The sequence below is a fragment of the Dipteris shenzhenensis genome, chromosome 17, assembly GCF_047967505.1.
Source record: "Dipteris shenzhenensis isolate YYH24624 ecotype China chromosome 17, Dip_SZ_1.0, whole genome shotgun sequence".
In the NCBI taxonomy this organism is placed as follows: domain Eukaryota; kingdom Viridiplantae; phylum Streptophyta; class Polypodiopsida; order Gleicheniales; family Dipteridaceae; genus Dipteris; species Dipteris shenzhenensis.
This window is the reverse complement of record NC_141612.1, coordinates 28,175,604-28,196,483: the sequence shown is the minus strand read 5'-3', so window position 1 is coordinate 28,196,483 and position 20,880 is coordinate 28,175,604. Positions and strand designations below refer to the sequence as shown.

General features: G+C 47.5%; 1 protein-coding gene across 1 annotated transcript in view; it reads right to left on the bottom strand.

Annotated features, from left to right (window-relative positions):
* LOC147891937 (uncharacterized) overlaps positions 1-20,511 on the bottom strand; it is a 64,099-nt gene extending 43,588 nt beyond the window's left edge. The window contains exons 1-3 of the mRNA XM_087388733.1: positions 20,104-20,511; positions 19,423-19,742; positions 18,585-19,282 (exon numbers count right to left, since the gene is read on the bottom strand). Of these exons, the coding sequence (XP_087244859.1) occupies positions 18,585-19,282; positions 19,423-19,686 (962 nt within the window). The 5' untranslated portion in view covers positions 19,687-19,742; positions 20,104-20,511. The remainder of the gene's footprint in view (positions 1-18,584; positions 19,283-19,422; positions 19,743-20,103) is intronic.
* Positions 20,512-20,880: the final 369 nt, after the last annotated feature.

Sequence of the window (20,880 nt, the reverse complement as noted above, 5' to 3'; positions counted from 1 at the left end):
ACCACCTCTCCCCCCCCCCCCGCTTCCCCGTACCTCTCCATCCCTCCCTCTTTCCTCCCCCACCTCCGTCCCACTCCCCCCTCCCTCGTCTCTGCCATTTCCATTTCCTTCCCCCGCCTTTTGGAGCGTTCGCAGTTTGTCGGTGCGGTATGGCGGCCATGAGCCTGAAACCAGTGGCCCAGACGGACCCCCCCCCTCCATCAGCCTACCGCACGCATAACACTGACAGAGCATCAGGTCTCCTTGGTGAAGTAGGCCGCCACAGACTTCTCCTAGACATCCGTTTATGGGAGAGTCATTGGCTACGCCCCTTCACGAGCAGACATCAGGGACTGGTTGCAGTCCACCCTCTACCTTGAGGACAGCCACATTGAGGAGGTTGCACTCATGGGACGTGGTATCTTCTGGCTCAAGCTCTCCTCAGCACAGGCTGCGAGCGATATGGTCAGACGGTCCCCTAACTTTTGTGGGTGGAAAGATCATCCTTATGGTCCCATGGTATAGGGGTTTTAGTGTAGTTGACTTCGATGCCCGCTTCCACATTCCTCGCCATCCAGTTACCCTCATTTTCCCAGGATGCGGCGGCAGCCCAAGGAGTGCCACGTGTCAAAGTGGCAGTCCTAGATCCGCAGAGTATCCCCTCGGCGTTCGAGATTGAGACGGACACAGGTGTGGTGACGCAGCGCATTATGGTCACTGGTCGCCCAGATCAGTGTCCGAGATGCCACGGCTTCGGGCACCAGGCGCGCCCCTGCCCTCACTTCACGAGGACAGAACCTCAGAAGGCCCCCATCCAGGTAACTCAGGATCCCCCCCGCTAGGCATCGACACCCCCCCCTCCCGAAGGGGAAGGCTAGACTGAGGTCAAAAGAAAACGGAGAGGAAACAAAACAGGATCAAAAAAGCCTTCCCATCTACAGCAAGAGCCCCCTGTGGTCACCAATCAGCAGCAACCCGGTAAGGGTAAGGAGAAAGGGAAGGAGAAGATCAGCCAGCCTCCCCCTCATCCTTCACCCCGCCCCCCCTCCCCTCCCCCCTCCTCCTCGGTCCCCCTACCTCCCCCCCCTCCAGGATCCCCCCCAGCACCTTTGGTTTCAGCCCCCCTCTCTCCCTCGAGCATGATCCCGAGGGAACCCCCCTCTCCGCCTACGGCCCCGAAGCCAGCACAGACCTCCCCCGCGCCTATCCCTCCTGACCTGGCGGAGGGGAGAGGCCCTTCCCCGCAGATGGCCAGCACCACTCCTGCTTGCTCGACAGCCAGCACCCCTCTCTCTGGTTCAGACTCCTCATCCTCATCCCCACGCCCAAGGGCAGCTCCTAGAGCTCTACCTTTGGAGTTTTACCGAGCAGGACCTTGGGATTATTTGGATGCAGCGGGTATTGGCTCCTTCCCTGCATGCCTAGACATCAGCATCTTCTTGAGGGTAAGGTGTCTGTCCTTGCCCCCCACGATGGTCCTAGCTATTCCTTCACTATCACCAGTGACGGGAATGAGCAATGGACGAATGAAAATGTTTGGGAGACGATTCGAGATCAGTCCCAGGAGCAAGTGCAGGACTGGATCGGTAGCAGAGCAGCGGAGCTTCTTCAGCAGCAGTGGAAGGAGGGTGACATTCGTCTGAGATGGCGCCACAGCGCCAAACGATTCCGCCTTTTGGTCACTATTCGACCACCTCTGGAGTGGATCTACGTGGAAGGGCTCCGCCCGTGGAGGACCTCAAAGGTAGCAGGCTTCTACAGTATTTCCCTGGCGGAGGCGTCGAGTTGGTTAGAGAGAGCTTACCATCATGGGACGAAGGGTCTCTCCCCTCTGTTGAAGGTTTTAGAGGATGGGTCCGATGATCCGGCCTCTCCTTCGAAACCCTCACAGAAGCGCCTTCGTCTGCACACTGGACATCCTCCGACCACCTCCACATCGACCGCAAGCAGACAGCTGTTTGTGGCCCATCTCCCCTCTTCATGAGTATACGCATTATCTCTTGGAACGTCAACGGGTTCCACTCATCAGGAAACCGCGGCCCTAGGAAGATGGTGCTCAGACAGGAGCTCCAGCCAGCCTTGGTGGGAAGGGTAGATGTGCTTCTATTGCAGGAACACAAGCTTTCGGCTTCTCAGACCAGTAAATGTAGGAAGGTCCTCACAGGACGCTCCCACACCTACTGGGAACCTTCGATTGGCGAGCAGGGGAGGAGCAGGGGTGTCTGTACCTCCATCGACACTTCTCTAGTTCAGCATGTGTGTGGTTTTGGCACCCTGATCCCAGGACGAGCGCTTTGGGTGGGCTTGAATATTGAGGGATCCCGCATCGGCATCCTCAATATCTATGCCCCGACCGACCTCAGACGGAGAGCCGCTTTTTGGAGCTCTTTGACAGACTTATTGCCAGAGATGGATTCTTGGATTGTAGGAGGGGACTTCAATAACCTTAGACCTTAGAGGATCAGCAGGGACGGGGCCCAGAGTTGCTCGGTATAGCTCAGGCAGAGCAGGCAGATTGGGACTCCTCCTTGTTCGCTGTGGGAGGTCGAGACAGCTGGAGGGAGCCTTCCTTTTGCAGATGGACAGGGAGTCTGGACTTCTCTTGGGGTTACAGGAGGGAGGGAGGCAGACTTCTAGAGCGGTTGGACCGTTTCTATGTCAGCGATTGGGCGCTAGGCAGAGGTGGAGAGTCAGGAGTGGTTCCAGGGACGACCCTCTCTGACCATGCCCCAGTCATCCTAGTCCTGGACTTAGCCTCTCACTCCTTACCTCCACGCTCGTGCCGAATCCCAAACTCAATCTACTCCAGAGCAGCGGTTCGCAGCAGGATAGTGGACCTGTGGGAGCAAGATTGGGACCCCATGGGGGATATGGCAGCACAGGTAGCTCAAGCTCTTGCCGAGTCTAGTCTCATCTGTCAGCAGGAGGCGATTCAGGTCAGGTAGCAGTGGTGGGCGAAGGAGAGGGGTCTTAGACGAGATCTTGCCTCGATACAGCGGATGCAGCAGTCTTCTCTAGGCTCTGAGGAGCTCAGACGGCAGGAGGTTAGAGCCCGAGCCATGCTAGAGGAGATCACCCAGCGACGCTCAGAGTTCTCATTTCATGCTTCCAAGTCCTTTTGGGCTAGGAAAGGCGACAGGATGTGCAGAGAGTTCTTCAGGACTCATGGCCAGAGGTCAGTAGCGGAACAGCTCCGATCTCTTAGAGCGCAGGATGGTAGTGTCAGGACAGATCTAGACGAGGTCCGGGACTTGGCGACAGATTTCTACAGATCCCTGTTTCAGCAGGAGCCCCCAGACCCTCGTACCCGCCGTTGCAGGGAGGAGGTCTGAAGGTATACACCGTCGCTCATGCAGCCTAGCATGAGTGAAACCCTTCTCGCCCCTTTCACCGTGGCAGAGATGCAGGATGCGATGAGCGCTATTGATGGGCAGAAATGCCCATGTGAGGATGGGCTCTCTAGAGCTTTCTTCACCACCTTCTGGGAGTAGGTCCACCAACCCTTGCTCACAGCCTTCCAGCATATCTTCTCCAGCGGACAGATGCCAGAGAGCCTTGCGACAGGCTTGATTTGCCTCATCCCCAAAGGGGGGGACCGTCAGGAGATCAGACAGTGGCGCCCTAAGAAACTGAGAAAACCAAACTCCAAGACAAGGTACATGCATTGGGAATTGAATTGCAGCAATTGAAAGACATGAAAGTGACTGCAGAGACTCTCAAGAAAGAGATGGCAGCATGCAGGCCACCATGAATAGAAAACATGCTGAGTTTACACAGCAGCTCACCAAGAGGAAGGAGGAGATGCTTGAACGGTCCACAGCACTGGTGAAAAAAGGATCAACGGCCCCCAAGAAGGAGTTTATCTCTGAGGCTTCAGAGGAAGAAAAGAGAAGGAAGCTTAGAGGGGAGGCAAGATAGAGATACCAATGAGGCCATTGGTGATGAAACTCCAGACTGCAATGAACAAGTCTACCCTCATGAGCATGAGGGCGACTTTAAAAGGGACTAGAATATATTTGGATGACAATCTCATTCTCCTACAGCAAAAGCACAGAAGGGAGGGAATGGTACGCATGATGGCAGCAAGAGAAGCTGGAAAATGGGCTGCCTACAGGGATGGTAAATTCATTATCCCAGAGAGAGTAGACAAGGAAGAGAAGGAACATGGGGAGTTGGACAGCAGATGACAGTGTCAGGCCCATGGGATGAGTGCACAAAGTGAATTGAAAATGGCAGTGTGAAACTGCAATGGCAGTGTGATCCAAGAGGTTTCTCAAAGACACACACCGATAGAGACATGATCTTCTATATTGAGACACATGAGAGCCTAGAGAGAGGGATGCCCACACTGACAGGATAGACTTGGGAGTCAGCCCATAAGAGGGAGACGAGGAGACACGGTGGGATACGGGGCTGTAGACGTAGCTGTCCTTTTTAGATCACACCCAACAGCACTCATACTTGTGGTACAAAGAGAGGAGCATGCAGGACACGTGGATCTGAATCCAACTACCAGATGCACGACTGATCGTCATTGCGGTGTGCTATTTTCCCCAACATACATCATCCTATGGGCATGAGGTCACTACAGAGGGACACGATACGGAGTTCTCCAGGCAGGGAGACATCCTCCTACTTGGTGTCTTCAATGCATGCACAAGGGATAGGCAGGTGGGCTTGCTAGACTTTGCATTGATTCCCTCATAGTACAAGAGCTAGATCATAGTAGATCTCGGGATAGTGAGGCACTCAACACATGCACATGTGACAGGGTATGGACGACATCTACTTGAGTTAGGGGCTGCCCATGACTTGATTAGATATAACGGCCTCCAAAGATGGCCGTCATCTAGCCGGCTCAATTATTTCCCATATGGTGGAAAGACAAGTACAATGGATTATATGAGGGTCCCCTAGCCTTTACACCACGAATACATGACTTCATTGTGCCCCCCCCCCCCCCCCCCCCTAAACTGGGTGCTTTTAGCATCTTAACTACCACACCAGCCACAAGGAAAGCCCCTGCCACACCCACCCGTGTCCAGATCCATTTTGACCTTGCTCTTGATCCAGTCTATGTGAGCCACTTGGCCCATGAGCTCCAGAATCGATTTGGAGATGAAGTAGACCTCACCCGCGCCTTGGAGACCCTTGTTTCATTGGTACAAGACACTGCTGCTCGATCCTTCCCTATGACTTGGTCCGCAGCACATGCCCTAGCCTCAAAACTCTTGCAATGATGACGAGTGTAGACAGCTGATATCTCACCTTACGCGTGAGCGAGCCTTGGGCCATCTAACGACACATGAGGCGCAGCGGATCTACGACGATTGACATGTCGTAAGAGGCCGGCCTTCCTCACACACAGGATGGACGAGATAATCCAATCATTTCAATATATGCGAGCTCACTTTATGACATCCCAATGCAGGCACCACCTAATATGTCCTCCATGCCTAGGCCCACATGTCATTTGTTCACTGCACCAAAGGTACATGCCACACTCCGTCGAGTGCATACTGGAGAGCTCAGGATTGTGAGGGACTACGAACTGAGCGTTTCGCACACGGGGCAGGAGGTCTAGCCCCAATTTTAGTGTAGATGTTCAACCATGCTGTATGCCACGGCTTCCCACCTACTTGGAGCAACTACCACCCTTGTGTCAATACACAAAGCAAGGGACCCCATGGACACTGGGAACTACCGCACTATTATGATTGACCACACTTTGGCCAAGATTTATGGGTCAGTATTAGAGAGGGAGATCAATGCTTACACAGAGTCACATGTGGAACGGGCTCTAGGGCAAGCAAGTTTTTAGAGACAACACTTCACCGTAGACCACATCTTCACCCTGAGGGCTATCACTGAGGAGGTGAGATTGAGGCACCAAAACGTCTATGCTTACTTTATAGACTTCCAGAAGGCCTTCGACACTGTCACACGATCCCATATGATCGAGAGACTTTAGAAGATGTAAATTCCAGAGGTTACGATTTGGGGAGTGATGAGCCTATACGAGTTCGTTAGAGGGAAAGTTTGTGCCCCAAGAGGACTATCAAATTGGGTTGAGAGCACCGTCGTAGTAAAGCAAGGATGCCCTCTTTCACCAACTCTCTTTGAGCTCTAAGTTGACGAGATCACATCCTTTATTGACCGCCTAGGAGGCGAGGAATCACTTTTGGCTGTGATGACAAGACAAGTGAAGTACAAGCCTTATGTAGGCTACTCACTCACACTCTAGCACCTAGTGCATATGGGATAAGTCCCATGATGACATGTGGCACTCACACAAGACTCACAAACATAAACTACTACTAGATCGCCTAGTACTACACACTAACACACTCTTTGACCATGATATCTCCAACACCCCCCTTCTGAGCAAAGAGGTGTGAGACCCAACACGCAAGAGTAGACTCATCCCCCCTTCACCGCAATACTGCAAAGAGCAAGTCCAACTATCCAACACCTCCCGTGTGATAGTGACTTCTCAGACATCTTGCGACCAGCAAGGGCAAACCATCACTCTCGTCATCCCCCCTTACTCTGAACTGGGTGGTCAATACCATCAACCAAAGTAAAACACAATACAATTATTTTTGGGGGACAACCCAGGGCAGAGTACCTCTTATTGACTCCAAATATATTCACTTTAGAGGGACTCAAGGCTAAGAACCTTTATTGACTCAACACAAGTACATATAGTACTAAGCATCATCTGCCTCCTCAGAGAGGAATAGATCATGCAACATAGCAGATGAAGCTTCCTGCTCAGGTCTAGTAGATGTAGCATATAGATTCTTGAGCTTGTCCACGTTCTCCTTGGCTAAAGTAGTGAGGTCAAGATGATGACGTAGTTTGTTAGCGAACGTCACACCAATAAATGCCATTGCTTTACACCTAGATGAATCCAGGAACATTCCCAAACTCATCCTCAAAAAACACAACATAGTGCAATTTCAATCTCATGATAGTCACTCACAAGGTTGAAAACCATAAACTCCATCATGCATAGCAAGGACTAGCTACTATGACATCCCCACTAACGTCATCAGCGCCCAACAGTGGGTGTAGACCATAGTATAAAAATATGCTCTCACACATACAAATCCACACACCCACACATACTTAAGCATCCATTTATACAAAGTCTTCGTACTGAGTTTCTGTCGGCACTCCGGAGGTGAAGGGAAGACTCAGCCATGACGAAGGCTAGCACTAAAGGAGAAGGCTAATCAAAAGGTAGTCCAAAATCTCTTCATTCAAGCTACAACTACTTGTGAAGTCTATAAACATTTTCATTTTAGTCTCTCCCCAACGAGCATCCAAATCTAAATCTAGCTGATAGGGCAACGCACCATTTAAGATAGAAAGAATTATCACAATACCAGCAGGCTGCAACTTGGACGAAAACTTCACAAGGTGAAATTTGCATGTCCGCTAATACGGCAGAAGCATACACCTAGATGAATCCAGGAACATTCCCACAAAATGAAGAAGAGATGAGGCGGCTGCAGAAGGAGAGAGGCTGAACTGAGGCGGCTGCAAGAGGGAAAAGAGCTGAGCAGAGTTAGGGTTCGGGTTAGGGCGGAGATGATGACATGGCAGGGCAGCTATGGCAGGGCCAACTTGCATTGATACCATGTTAGAAACATGGTGTGTGAGAGAGAGAGTGAGAGGCTAGGGAGTGAAGAAGTGGCACACAAATGAAGACATAATGAAGGCTTTCATTCATTCATTAAGTAAGACAAGACAAGTAAAGTGCAAGCCTTATGTAGGCTACTCACTTACACTCTAGCACCTAGTGCATATGGGATAAGTCCCATGATGACACGTGGCACTCACACAAGACTCACACACATAAACTAGTAGATCACCTAGTTCTACACACTAACACACTCTTTGACTATGATATCTCGAACAGTTCTGTAAGGAGAGAGACCTGACAGTCAACCTTGGGCAGACCAAGGTTATGACCTTCAGCACCTCACATGTTGTGCTGCACCGACATAGCTTCACCTATCGAGAGGAGCCAACGGAGATAATGCAGTCTTACACATACTTGGGGGTAGCCAATTTACAGGGCCAATTTTCAAGATGGTTCATGTAGCCAGAGAACGACTCACACGTGGACAAGGAGCTTTGGCCCGACTAGAGATGCAGTGCTTTTAGGCACACTTTCAAGATCTGCCAACGAAGGTCTCGCTTTTCAACACCCTAGTGAGGCCAATTGCCATGTATGCATTACCTTTCTAGAGGAGCGATCTTTCAACGACAGAGTGGAGAAGATTTGAGTGACTACAAGTGATTATGGGATCTAAGGATGATTCGGAGTAAGCCCTCAGTCCCCCATCAAATAGTACAGGCAAATTCGCCATGACACCTCTCCTCTCCAAGTTGATGCCATATTCTAGAGAGTGACTTTCCTCCACAAAGTTTGGACCTTACCCCACCCGAGACTACCGAGGCTCTCATCCAAACGGTTTGCAGAAAGTGGGGTCATTACTATGTGGTATGCATGCGTATCGAATTGGTTTGCCAGTCACATTATCCAGATGGACCAACTTCCCCCCTTTCAGTACACTATGGATGCATCACCGAGTTGATCCCTCAAGACGAGATTAACTGTATCGTATGCCTAGATCTCCTCCAGGTCCATCCATCTCAGATTGGGGGGGGGATATGGGGGGGAGACCAAGAGTTCTCCACCAAGATCCAATTTTATCACAACCACTTCTTGAGAGTATCGGAGGATGGACTCATCATCAAACTCACATATCTTGAGAACATTGGGTAAACACATGCAAATATTTGCAGTTTAGGTCATCTGAAACCTATATTGAATTTCAATTTTGAAGCACATTTTAACTAATCAGTAATTCACCTCAGGATTGTGCTATTGTGTCACACTTGGTACAGTGGACCAGGTGCTTCCCATGATATATGTTGCATTTTTTACACGCAGTTAGAAGAAGAACTGACTGCATCCATCACATCTATGGCCAATCAAACCCTTCAAGGTCCCTTGCATCCCTCTATGTCCCCCGAATGCAGAACTATGAGCTGCATGTTAAAGTGTTGGCAGGAACAGTGAAAGAACACAAGAACTAGTCAACGTGCATAAGCTCTAAACCAAAGTAATGAGCATGAACAACAGGTTCTTCTTCACCATGTATATGCTGTGTTCTGTTGGATACAGAAGCCTGTATGTAACTGGGAAAGAGGGCATACACAATGCAAGGAAAGACTTAGAGCATCAAAAGAATTCGACCTTTTGGACTGAGGGGAATACTCTCTTTCTAGGGGATCAGGTTCAACCCACTTGGTGCACTGTACGGACCACTGGCTTGCAGCAGAGCTGTGGGCCCCTCCATTTAGATACCTATTGACACCTACAAGCCTGCAGTGTGTTTGCTGCCATGGCAGCCTATCTGTGCATTGTGGGGTTGCATGGCACCTGTAAGGTCGGTCCTGTCCTTGTCTACCAGCCTGCATACATTGTCTTGCTTGCATAGCCTGGTTTGTTTTACAACGTCTGGCTGGTCCAATTTGCAACAAGGCTCTTGAGTCTTGCAACTACTCTATGGCTTCTACCCACCATTGTCCTCACAAGGGGGTCATAAATGGGGTAGAGCCATGTACTATCTATGCTCTAGGTATAGCATAAGAATAAGCATTTTCATTCATCCACTAGAGGGGATGCATGGGGCATGTGACACTATCGAGGAGTCCAGATCAGATATATATACCTTTGTAAGACTAGAATAAGTCCAATCATACAAATTTAAAATTTTTGTTGTTCTAAACATCAAAAATCTACACAGAAAATAAAAGAGAAAATGAAAGAGAAGAAAAAAGAGGTAAACAAAAACTTTTATGAAAAACAAAAGGAAGACATACTTAGCAAGCAAAGCAACACTTAGTCGTCATCAGTGCCCAAGCATAAGCAGCTATACTGGGTCTCTAAAGTCCAGATCAGATATATCATCTTTGTTGTACATGACCAGTAAGCTCACCACAAGCTTGCATAACTTGTGAGTGTATTGAATAAGATCGCAGATTGATCAAGGCGTGTCCTCATTCTATTAAACTCAAAATATTGAGCATGATCATGTACTTACTCTTAATGGCATATTGTTGGAGATAAGTGCACACTAAGTGTACTATTTCCTAGTCTACAATAGTCTAAGTCTAGTCTTTATGTCTTGAGTATGTGCCATGTGGCACTTCTACAATTATCCCATAAGCACTCTTGCTTTATGTCTTGTACTTTGGCCCATATAGTCAATGGGTCACATCATTGTAAACTATCAGTCTAGCTTGTGTCTTGTCTACACTCTTCTCAAGGTATTTCTAGTCTTTCAGTCTTGCTATTTCATTTCCAGTTTCTAGTTCTAGTTCTTGCTTCCATATTCCAACATGGTATCAGAGCTAGGTTGATCCCTCTTCTCCCTCTTCTCTCCCCTCAGTCTGCCTTTTCTCAGATCTCTCTCTCCCGCTGCAGATCTGCCCCTCTTCTCAGATTTCTCCCTCTTCACATTTCTTCCTCCTCCTGCCCCGTCATTGCGCTCCAGATCTGCGCTCCCTCTTCACATTTTCCCCTCTTTCTGCCCCGCCATTTCGCTCCAGATGTACGCGACAGATCTGTGTGTTTCTGCTCCAGATCTGCGCCAGATCTGCACTCCAGATCTGCGCATCATTTCTGCCAGATCTGAGCGCCAGATCTGCGCAGTTCAGCCACAGATCTGAGCACCAGCTCTGTGCGAATCTGCTGTCACCTCTGCACCTGCTGTCGTATCTGCTATCCGTACAGCGTCACCCGTATTCCGTACGTCATTCGTACGCGCCGTCCGTACACCGCCGTATGCCGTCGTCCGTACTCCGCCCGTATTCTACACGTCATCCGTACGTCGGCCGTACTCCGTACTCCGCTCGCCGTCCGTACATCGTCAACAGTCCGTACAGTCCGTACGACTGTACAGAATCCGTACCTGCACAGGCTGACTTCTCCAGCTCCATCTTCACGAAGATCTGCATCCCTTTTTCACCTCTATCTCTGCCCGGGATTAAGGTACTAAGACTTTGCCTCTTTCACTTTGCTGAACAGTCTCTCCTTTTTTGCTGGTTCCTCCTGCTTCGATGGGCTATCATATGCTATGGCCCTGACAAAGTGGTGAGAAAACCGGCTTTTGGGATCTCTTCCTCTCATTTATTTTCTGCAATATTGTAAGGGAATAGACACTGCCCTTGCATCCTAGCAAGAGGTAAGACCTTCCCACATGGCATCTTCCTCTCATTCTCTCATATCTATCGACAAATTCAATGGGTCCAACTTTCATACTTGGCAGATCAAAATCAAGTGCCATCTTATGAAAGAAGGTCTTTGGGACATTGTTCACCGTGATGCTCCCGAAGGTCCATCTGAGCAAGTTGTCGCTGCCAAGAACGACAAAGCCTATGCTATCATATTGCTCGGCCTTGGAGATGATTACATTCATCACATCTCCGACATACAGTCTGCTCCTCAAGCATGGATCACTTTGGACACTCTTTTTGGGGCCCGATCTAAAAACTCTAAGATTGCACTTATGATCTCATTCTTTGATCTACATATGCAGGAAGGAGCTACTATAGCCTCTCATGTCAATTATCTTCGCAGTCTTATGGTTCAGCTTGCGTCAGTCAAGTCTCCCATCTCTGAAGATATTGCTATTGCTGTGCTTCTCAAAAGCTTACCTGACTCCTATGCTACTCTTGTCACTACCTTCAAGTATCATAATAATCCTTCTCTTGAGGGTATCATCAATGCTCTCCAAGAGGAAGAAAGAACTCAACGACGAAAGGTAACTGACACTGCATTTTTAGCAAAGAAAGGAAGTTCTAAGGTAAGAAAGCCTTGCACCCATTGTGGCAAAACTAATCATGTGGAGAAGGACTGTTTCAAGGCTCATCCATGCACCATTTGTGGCCGTGATAATCACCGGGAGAGGGACTGCTACTCCAAAACCTCTACATCAGCTCCTGCATCTACCTCAGCCCATGTTGCTGCAACATCTCCATCAGCTGATCCTGTTGTTCCTTCCTCACATGATGAGAAGTGGGCTTTCTGATTACTTCTATGTCTTGTCTACCACCTTGACCACCGATGATGTAGGTCAAGGGGTTCTAGTGTCTTGGTCTTTCTATTTGTCTACAGTCAGTCTTCTGTCTATCTAGTCTTGTCTGTCTGTCTATCTGTCTATCAATCTGACTGTGTTTTAGATCCATCTTGTCCCTACCCTTGTGGACCCATATGAGGATATCACTTGAGGAGGGGTGTCTCAGGATCTGTTGTCTGTCATGTCTCTCAGTCTATCAGTCTTTATGTCTGTCTTCTAGTCTTGTCTTTCTGTCTTACTCCTAGTGTCCACTTAAGGAGGGTGTTGGAGATAAGTGCACACTGAAAGGGAAAGAATGAGGGAGAGAGTGAGAGAGAGCAGTGACACACAAGATGTGGGTGTGAAGTGATGAGCCACACCACAAAAGGTTTTAGGTTTTTCCCCCCTATGACTGTCTTAAGACAGTCATAGGTGTCATATCTTTAATAAAGGGGTGGCAATGTGCCTTTACCCCAACAACCTCCCACCTAAAGGCCAATGTGCCTAAAGGGGAGAAAAGAATAAAAATTACAGCAATATACAGTTACTGTATACAAGACCATAAAATAAGAATGGTCTCATCCTAATCCCATGATGTGGCGGCAATGTGCAAACCGCTCTGTAGGCAAGCTCTTAGTGAGCAAATCTGCAGGATTATCATCAGTATGCACCTTCACAAGCTCAAGTCGCTTGTCTTCCAGTACCTCCCTGATGAAATGATATTTCACATCTATGTGCTTGGTCTTTTGATGAAAGACCGGATTCTTTGCCAACATGATAGCACTCTGACTATCACAATGCAAAACTGGCATATCTCCTGTGATGCCCAAATCTCCCACCAGCCGAGTAAGCCATATTGCTTCCTTGCAAGCCTCAGTGGCTGCAACATATTCAGCTTCAGTAGTTGACAGTGCAACGCATTTCTGCAACCGAGACACCCATGATATAGCACCTCCTGCAAATGTGAAAATATAACCGGTAGTAGACTTCCGGTTATCTGCATTCCGTGCATAGTCTGAATCTGTAAAACCATGCACCAATGCATCTTGCCTACCATAGCATATGCACAAGTCTTTGGTACCTTTGAGATACCTCAAGACACCTTTCACTGCTTCCCAGTGCCGCTTGCCTGGATTTGCCATATACCTACTGATGACTCCCACCGCAAAAGCAATATCCGGACGAGTGGCAACCATGGCATACATCAAAGAACCAACTGCAGATGCATATGGAACCTTGGCCATTTCAGCCTTATCATCATCTAATCTGGGGCTGTCCTTACTGCTGAGTTTTAAATGTGGAGGCAACGGGGTACTAATTGACTTCCCCCCCTCCATTTTAAACCTCTGCAGTACTTTGTCAATGTACTCCTTCTGTGACAGAAACAAAAGTCCCTTGGACCTGTCACGAGTAATCCGCATGCCAAGAATATGGTTTGCATCACCCAAGTCTTTCATGTCAAAAGACTTATGCAGTTGTTTCTATTGAACAGGGTCATCTACAGCAGCCTGCTGCTGCATATTAATGGGCATTCTTTGCTGTCCGACATCATCATAAACAACCCTCCTGTATTCCACAGGTTGCACGGGTTCTTTGTGTACACTATCCTCTTTAAAGATGACATCATTGCTGCGTATAATCTTCCGTTTGACGGGATCCCATAACCTGTACCCCATTTCACCTTCGTCACCATAACCCATAAAGATGCATCTGGAAGACTTTGGCTCCAGTTTGGTGCGCAGTTCTTTGCGTATATGAGCAAAGCACTCGCAGCCAAACACACGTAAGTGCTTATATGAAGGTGGCTTGCCAGACCACACCTCCTCTGGCACTTTCAACTCCAAAGCCTTGTTCGGCGACCTGTTAATTATGTGAACTGCTGTTTGCACGGCTTCTGCCCAAAAGCCATGGGGCAATGCAGCATAAGACAACATACATCGAACCTTCTCCTGAATAGTTCGATTCATCCGCTCACTCACACCATTTTGAGATGCATTATGAGGGGCTGTGAGTTCCTGTTTAATGCCCTTAGCTTCGCAAAACTGTACAAAAGCATGTGACACATACTCACCCCCATTATCGGATCTGAGGCATTTCAGCCTGCGACCTGTCCGATTCTCAACCTGAGCGACAAACTTCTTGAAAGCATCTAAGGCATCGCTCTTATGCTTCAAGAAATAGACCCACACTTTGCGTGTGGCATCATCAATAAAAGTAATGAAATACTTTGCATCCCCTAGTAATAGCTGTGGCATCTCACACAAATCAGTGTGCACTAGATCAAGCGGTGCTCTATTTTGGGGAGTTCTCCTCTTATGAGGAGTCATAGAATGCTTGCCATATATGCAATGATCACAAGTAGGCAAATCTGAAAATGAAAGAGACGGCAGATAACCCAAACGTGACAGTTCTTGCATTCCTTTAACGGACATGTGTCCCAACCGGCTATGCCACAATGAAACCTTTGGCAGCTCGGTTATGGCAACAACATGATTACCTACACTGGAAACATAAAGAGGGTACAAGGTATCACTCTTATAACCCTCAGCCACTACAACCTGGCTATCAGTAATCACCCATTTGGAATCCCCAAATGTGGTGTGGTAACCACTGTCATCCAACAAGCCAGTGCTAATCAGATTTTTCTTGATTTGCGGCACATGGCGAACACCATCAAGCATAAATACGCGTCCATCAGGGAATACTATCTGTATACTGCCAATCCCTGCAATCTGACATGCATAGTTGTTCCCAAGGTGAACAACTCCATGAGTACCTGTGTAGGAAGTAAACCACTCCCTATGAGGAGTAACATGAAAAGAAGCACCTGAATCCAAGAGCCAGGTGTGCATGTCATGGCCATCAATAACCAATGTATGTGCAATTACAGCAGAAGAGCATAAAACATCATGTTTGTCACTGTCACTGTCCTCTGCTGCAACATTCACTGCATCCAAGTCATCTGCCTTGGCCTTGCCTTTGCCTTTGCTTCCACTGCCTGCATCCTTTGCCTCAGCCTTCTTGGCTTTCTGATCCCGTATAAACTTGAAGCACTTAGACTTCACATGTCCCTTCTTGCCACAATAAAAGCATTCAATATCCTTTTTGCCACGGGACTGACTGCGGGATTTGGACTTACTAGCAGATCTCCCCTTCTGCTGAGTCCTGCCTCTTTCCTGTACCTGCAAAGCATTTGAAGACTTGCTGCCCGCATTATTCTTCCTACTCATCTCCTCCATAAGGAGAGAGCTCTCTACATCAGCATATATAAGAGTGACATTTGAATTAGACAGGGTGGTCTTGAAAGTGTCCCAACTCTCAGGGAGGGTACACAACAAGAAAGTAGCCTTGAACTCCTCATCAAGGTTCAACCCCTGTGCAATCAGCTGTGTAAAGATGGCATTGAACTCACTCAAGTGTGAGGTCATAGCTGTACCTTCCTTCATGTGAAGATCAACCAGCTTCTTCAACCAATAAACCTTACTGGCTGAACTCTTTTGGGCATACAACTCTTCTAGCCTCTGCCATAGGCCATAAGAGGTCTTTTCAGCCTGAACATTGAACACAAGAGAATCACTGAGAGTAAGCATGATAGCAGCCCTCGCGGACAAATCTAGCTCCTCCCACTCATCATCTGACATCCCAGATGGCTTGACACCCTTCACCCTTATGGGCTTAGAAATCTTCTTTAACAGAAGTACATTCAAACACTATTCTGCCCATAATGCATAATTGTGTGCCCCTTCCAATTTCTTTATGTTCAGAATTGATGATTCACTTCCCCCTGATGCCATATCAGATAAGGAAAGTACCTAACTCCCTGTAAGTCAAAAAATGACTGAATAAAATTCTGATTTCTCAGAAAAAACCTGCTCTATCAAGAGACAGGAGCACTCACAATAGTGCTGTTTTTACTGTCAAAAAAAGATCTGCAGCAAAACAAAAAAATTTCCCTCCAGTTACTGTACCTTCTGACACACTGTACTTTGCTCAAATAGGCATAAAACAGTAATTTTAGAACACTGCTGTCCTGGACACTTCTCCCACCTCAGATGAGGTATTGCACTGATTTTATATGCATAAACCACTTGCCATACACTGTTTTGTTCACTGAAAAGAGGCTCCAAACACTTCAGCCTGTCACAAACCTGCAACAGAAAATGGGACAAATCCCAAGCAATCACCCTTCTGCCAAGGGGATAAAAGGCATCTGAAGGTCTCAAACAGTAACTTAAGTGCTCTCAAGCAAAATCTGGGCAAAAGCCCCTTGATTTGACACCTGTGCCAAGTGAAAAACACCTCAACACTGAGGTAGCATACAAAATACAGCGCTCTCCTGGCACTTTCACCTGACAATGCAATGCATAAACAGCCCTGTGTACACAATAACAACACAGATCCCAACGTACAAACACTGAAGAGAAAATCTTTTGAGCACTGTCAACGATGGACAGCTAGGGACCGAGTAAACTCGATGCGCCCTGGCCAAGCGTGGCTCAACTGAGATTTTTCAAGGTGTCGTACACAAAATGTGACCTGCAGAAATGTCACTGAATACACTGCGGAAACAAGACCAATGTGAGCTCCCTGGCTCCACACTGCCTGAAGGCATACACTGCATAAACTTCGAGGCAAAAGCCCTTTGAAAATGTCACCCAAAAGCTGAGATTTGCACTCAGCAAAAGCATAAAAGCCCTCTGCAAAATCAAGGCATTACCTTCCCGAAACAAGATAACTGTGCAACCACCACACACTGTGGTACTAGTCACCTCAAGCACGAGGGACTAGAGGGTACTTGCTGTACCTTCAACACACAGTTTTAAGAACTGAACAGCCGGGAATGCTCTCTCTTTTTCTTCTTTCCCCAAAGAAAAAACTGCTGTACTTTCTGTATTTGTGTACTTGTGCAGGGTACCACTGTACCTGCTGTACCTGTGCAGAGTACACATCCAAAACTGCTGTACTTTCTGTACCTGTGTACTTGTGCAGGGTACCACTGTACCTACTGTACCTGTGCAGGGTACAAATCCAAAACAAAATTTCGAAATGCACTCCCTGACGCAGCTCCCTGACACAGTTCGTACGGCGGCGTCCGTACAGTACGGACGCCTGTACGGAGTCCGTACGGCGGTACGGACGGCCGTACGTCCGTACACGAGCTCCCTGCGTGCGCCCTGCTCGAGGCCCTGAGGCTGCCTGGGTGCGCGCCGGTGCTGCGCACTGGCTGCGCCCGCTTGGTTGCGGGTAGCAGCTAGCAGCAGCTGCTGGCGCTGCTCCGAGCCGCCCTGCTCTGCCCGCACGCGCGCTACCGCCCGCGCTACCCCGCTGCAGCCCGCGCTGCCTGCGCAATGCCCAGCTCCACCCACGCTGCCTGCACGCTGCTCCGATGTGAGCTCGCTGCTGAGGGCACGAGTCCCGAGGGGATAAGGAGGGGTAGAGGGAGAGGTAGGCAGGAGTGGGGAGGGAGAGATGAAGGCTCTGATACCAGTTGAAAGGGAAAGAATGAGGGAGAAGTACAACGGGGAGAGAGTGAGAGAGAGCAGTGACACACAAGATGTGGGTGTGAAGTGATGAGCCACACCACAAACTCAAAGGTTTTATTAGGATTAGGTTTTTCCCTGACAGTCATAGGTGTCATATCTTTAATAAAGGGGTGGCAATGTGCCTTTACCCCAACACACACTAAGTGTACTATTTCCTAGTCTACAATAGTCTAAGTCTAAGTCTAAGTCTAGTCTTTATGTCTTGAGTATGTGCCATGTGGCACTTCTACAATTATCCCATAAGCACTCTTGCTTTATGTCTTGTACTTTGGCCCATATATTCAATGGGTCACATCATTGTAAACTATCAGTCTAGCTTGTGTCTTGTCTACACTCTTCTCAAGGTATTTCTAGTCTTTCAGTCTTGTTATTTCATTTCCAGTTTCTAGTTCTAGTTCTTGCTTCCATATTCCAACACATATGGCTTCATTGCTCATCATGGGCATCATCCATGTCACATGTAATCTACTTTCTAAAATGTGCCTCGTTCGCAAACTATACTGCATTATTAATGACTAATTATCATCCAATCTGCATGCATGTACCATTTCCAACGTTTAAGCTTCCAACCATCTTTTCTTTTCAAGATCTAGCATGTTCTCTAAAACTTGCAACCTGTCCATCTATACACATGCAGGCTTGTATGTACAAATAAAAGAAACGATTTAATTTCTGAAAGGTTTGACAAACTACGCAACATTTTAAGACCCATTTAAGACTCAACATATGCTCAGTACACCATTCCATGCAGTGAGGCCCATGCTGCTCACCACATTCCTTACAATCTTCCCCCAGGAAATGAGACTCATTTTTAAACTATCCAATCATAACAAGCATCCCGACCTAAACTCTCCCGAGAGCTTTGAACTGCCCACCCTTATTAAACACATCTGAGGTAGAGCACGAGGGTAAAATAGCATACCCTTCCGGTGTTTGAGTCTCTATCACATCTTCTTTGTCCAGCACTTGTCGTTTACTTCCTAATATATCAATCACCTTATTGATTTGCTCTTCACTGGGTCGCACAACGTGTAAAGGTATGTCTGCCAGCTGACACACACAGTACCAAAATTCTTTCAGCTCTGCCAAGCTCTGTTCATCATCTTTGGACCGATCTTGCTTTTCCAGTAAATGCCTAAGATCTCTAAGTTTCTTCCTTAGCTTTTTCCTTGAGATCCAACGCACATAACCCACAAACTTTGGTCCATATTCTATGGCAGTAACCTTGGTCGTGCCAGCATCTCCCATTCGTCCATTCTGTAGAAGAAAAGGATGCTTATCATAATGAGGAACATGTTTGCTCATATATAACTGCCTGTCTTGAGCACAGCAAATCCCAAGTAAACCACTTATTGAGAGCTGTTCATTCCTCAGTAAATCACTTCGGATAACCTCAACACCATGAGGAGTACTCGAGCTTCCAAGTGCTTCCCGACTGCTTTCAGAGTTTTCAATATCTTCTGGACTATCTCCTGCTTCCCCTTGGCCTCTATTTGTGGTCGCTCTCTCAATCTTCCCATGAACCCTAGCTGTATCTCTTAGGACAGCTCGAGTTGAGTCAGTTTTGATGCCTTGGACGTAGGTTTCTGCCGTTGCACACATCATGGACAATAACAGATTCTGCAGTTTTGCAACGAAGTCAAATACGGCTATGATAATATTCCCAAAAGCACCCGGGCACATAATTTCTAAAAGGGACAAACGAATTGTCCTGTTTATCAACAAAATTTTGCAAAAACTGCACTCTATTTACCACTTACCAGTAATGTGGATTTTCCACAACCGGTACGACCAAAAACTGCAACAAACTGCTTTTCGCAAGGCCAAAGAGTTGCCAGATTTTCGCTTAGCTCGTGACATGTAAGTTGAACTACCTCCAGATTCGGACTTGATAAGGAATGACCCGAGTGGTTGCTCATATCTCTGACATTAGCTTCATAGAAGTCGCTGAGAATTGTGATCAAACTCTGATAAATTTGAACGGTCTCATCCGTCACTTTCAATAGAAAAGACGTCGTCGCCATCACAAAACAATATTGCGAGCAGTTTCATGCACTCGCCACGCACGCTTTCGAATCACCTAAAACAAAAGCCCGTCTATACTAATCAGAGTGGAATATCTGATGGCAAAAGAGCTATCAATTACAAAAATTCAATTTTCTGCTATTGCAATCAACCACGACAATGACAGAGGCGTGAAGCTCAATCTGTAATTAAAAGAAAATACAACGGGATACAGCTTAAACAAGCGCTGACTTAACATTCCTCCTTGATAGTCTCGTGGAGACGAAGCGTTGAAGGAGAGCAGTTGTAGCGACACGAGGTCCTTACTCTCTCTCTCTCTCTCTCTCTCTTATCAAGCCGTCTCCTACTCAGAATCCACTTCTACAGCCTATCATTGCGCATCAAATATGCCAGGGTTAGGAGAGTGAGTCACGTACCTGTGCGCGAAGACGAAAACGGAAGCTGCTGAGAAAGCGATCCGGCGCATCTGCATTAGTCTCTCGATCTCTGAATCTCTCTGTGTGTTGTTTCTGTGCTTAGAAATCGCGAACCAAGAAGAGGCTTACGTATTGGAGCTTACGATCAGCCGCCTTTTAATTCCTTAACGTGAAACAAATGACAAAAGTTTGCCAGGCTTGAGTGTCGATTAAGCTAAGTTGTGAGGGGGAAATTTTGTATGCGAGCCGATGAAGCGAAGCGAAAAGGGAATCGAATTACAGAGGCGAACGTTCCGGATGATTCAGCGATGCGCGGCGGACGATCCACTTATGAAATACAGAAAATATTATAGGAGAAACAGGAGCAAAAAACCATAGTAGTAGAAGGGAGGAAGGACGAGTGATGCAGGCTTGAGGTCGAGAGAGAGACAGAGAGAGAGAGTAGAGAAAAAGACGCTAGAGAGAGACAGTGAGATCGAGTGAGTAGAGAAAAAGACGCTAGAGAGAGAGAGAGAGAGTGATGTGTGTGTGTGTTTTTTTTTTAAGTAGACAAAAAGACGCTAGAGTGAAATCATAAGTTAAATGTGGACCCATTGGCACCATTTGCTTTCAACCCCAACATCATCACTAAGACCTTCCCCAACCCTGAGGTCATTTTTGGATACCAATGTTCTCTCAAAACATTTTTCTTATAAAACTTGCGGTTTCAAATTTTCGGCAATTTTTTAAGCTCAAATATAACTAAATTGCTTAAAATTTTGCAGATTTCACAAAACT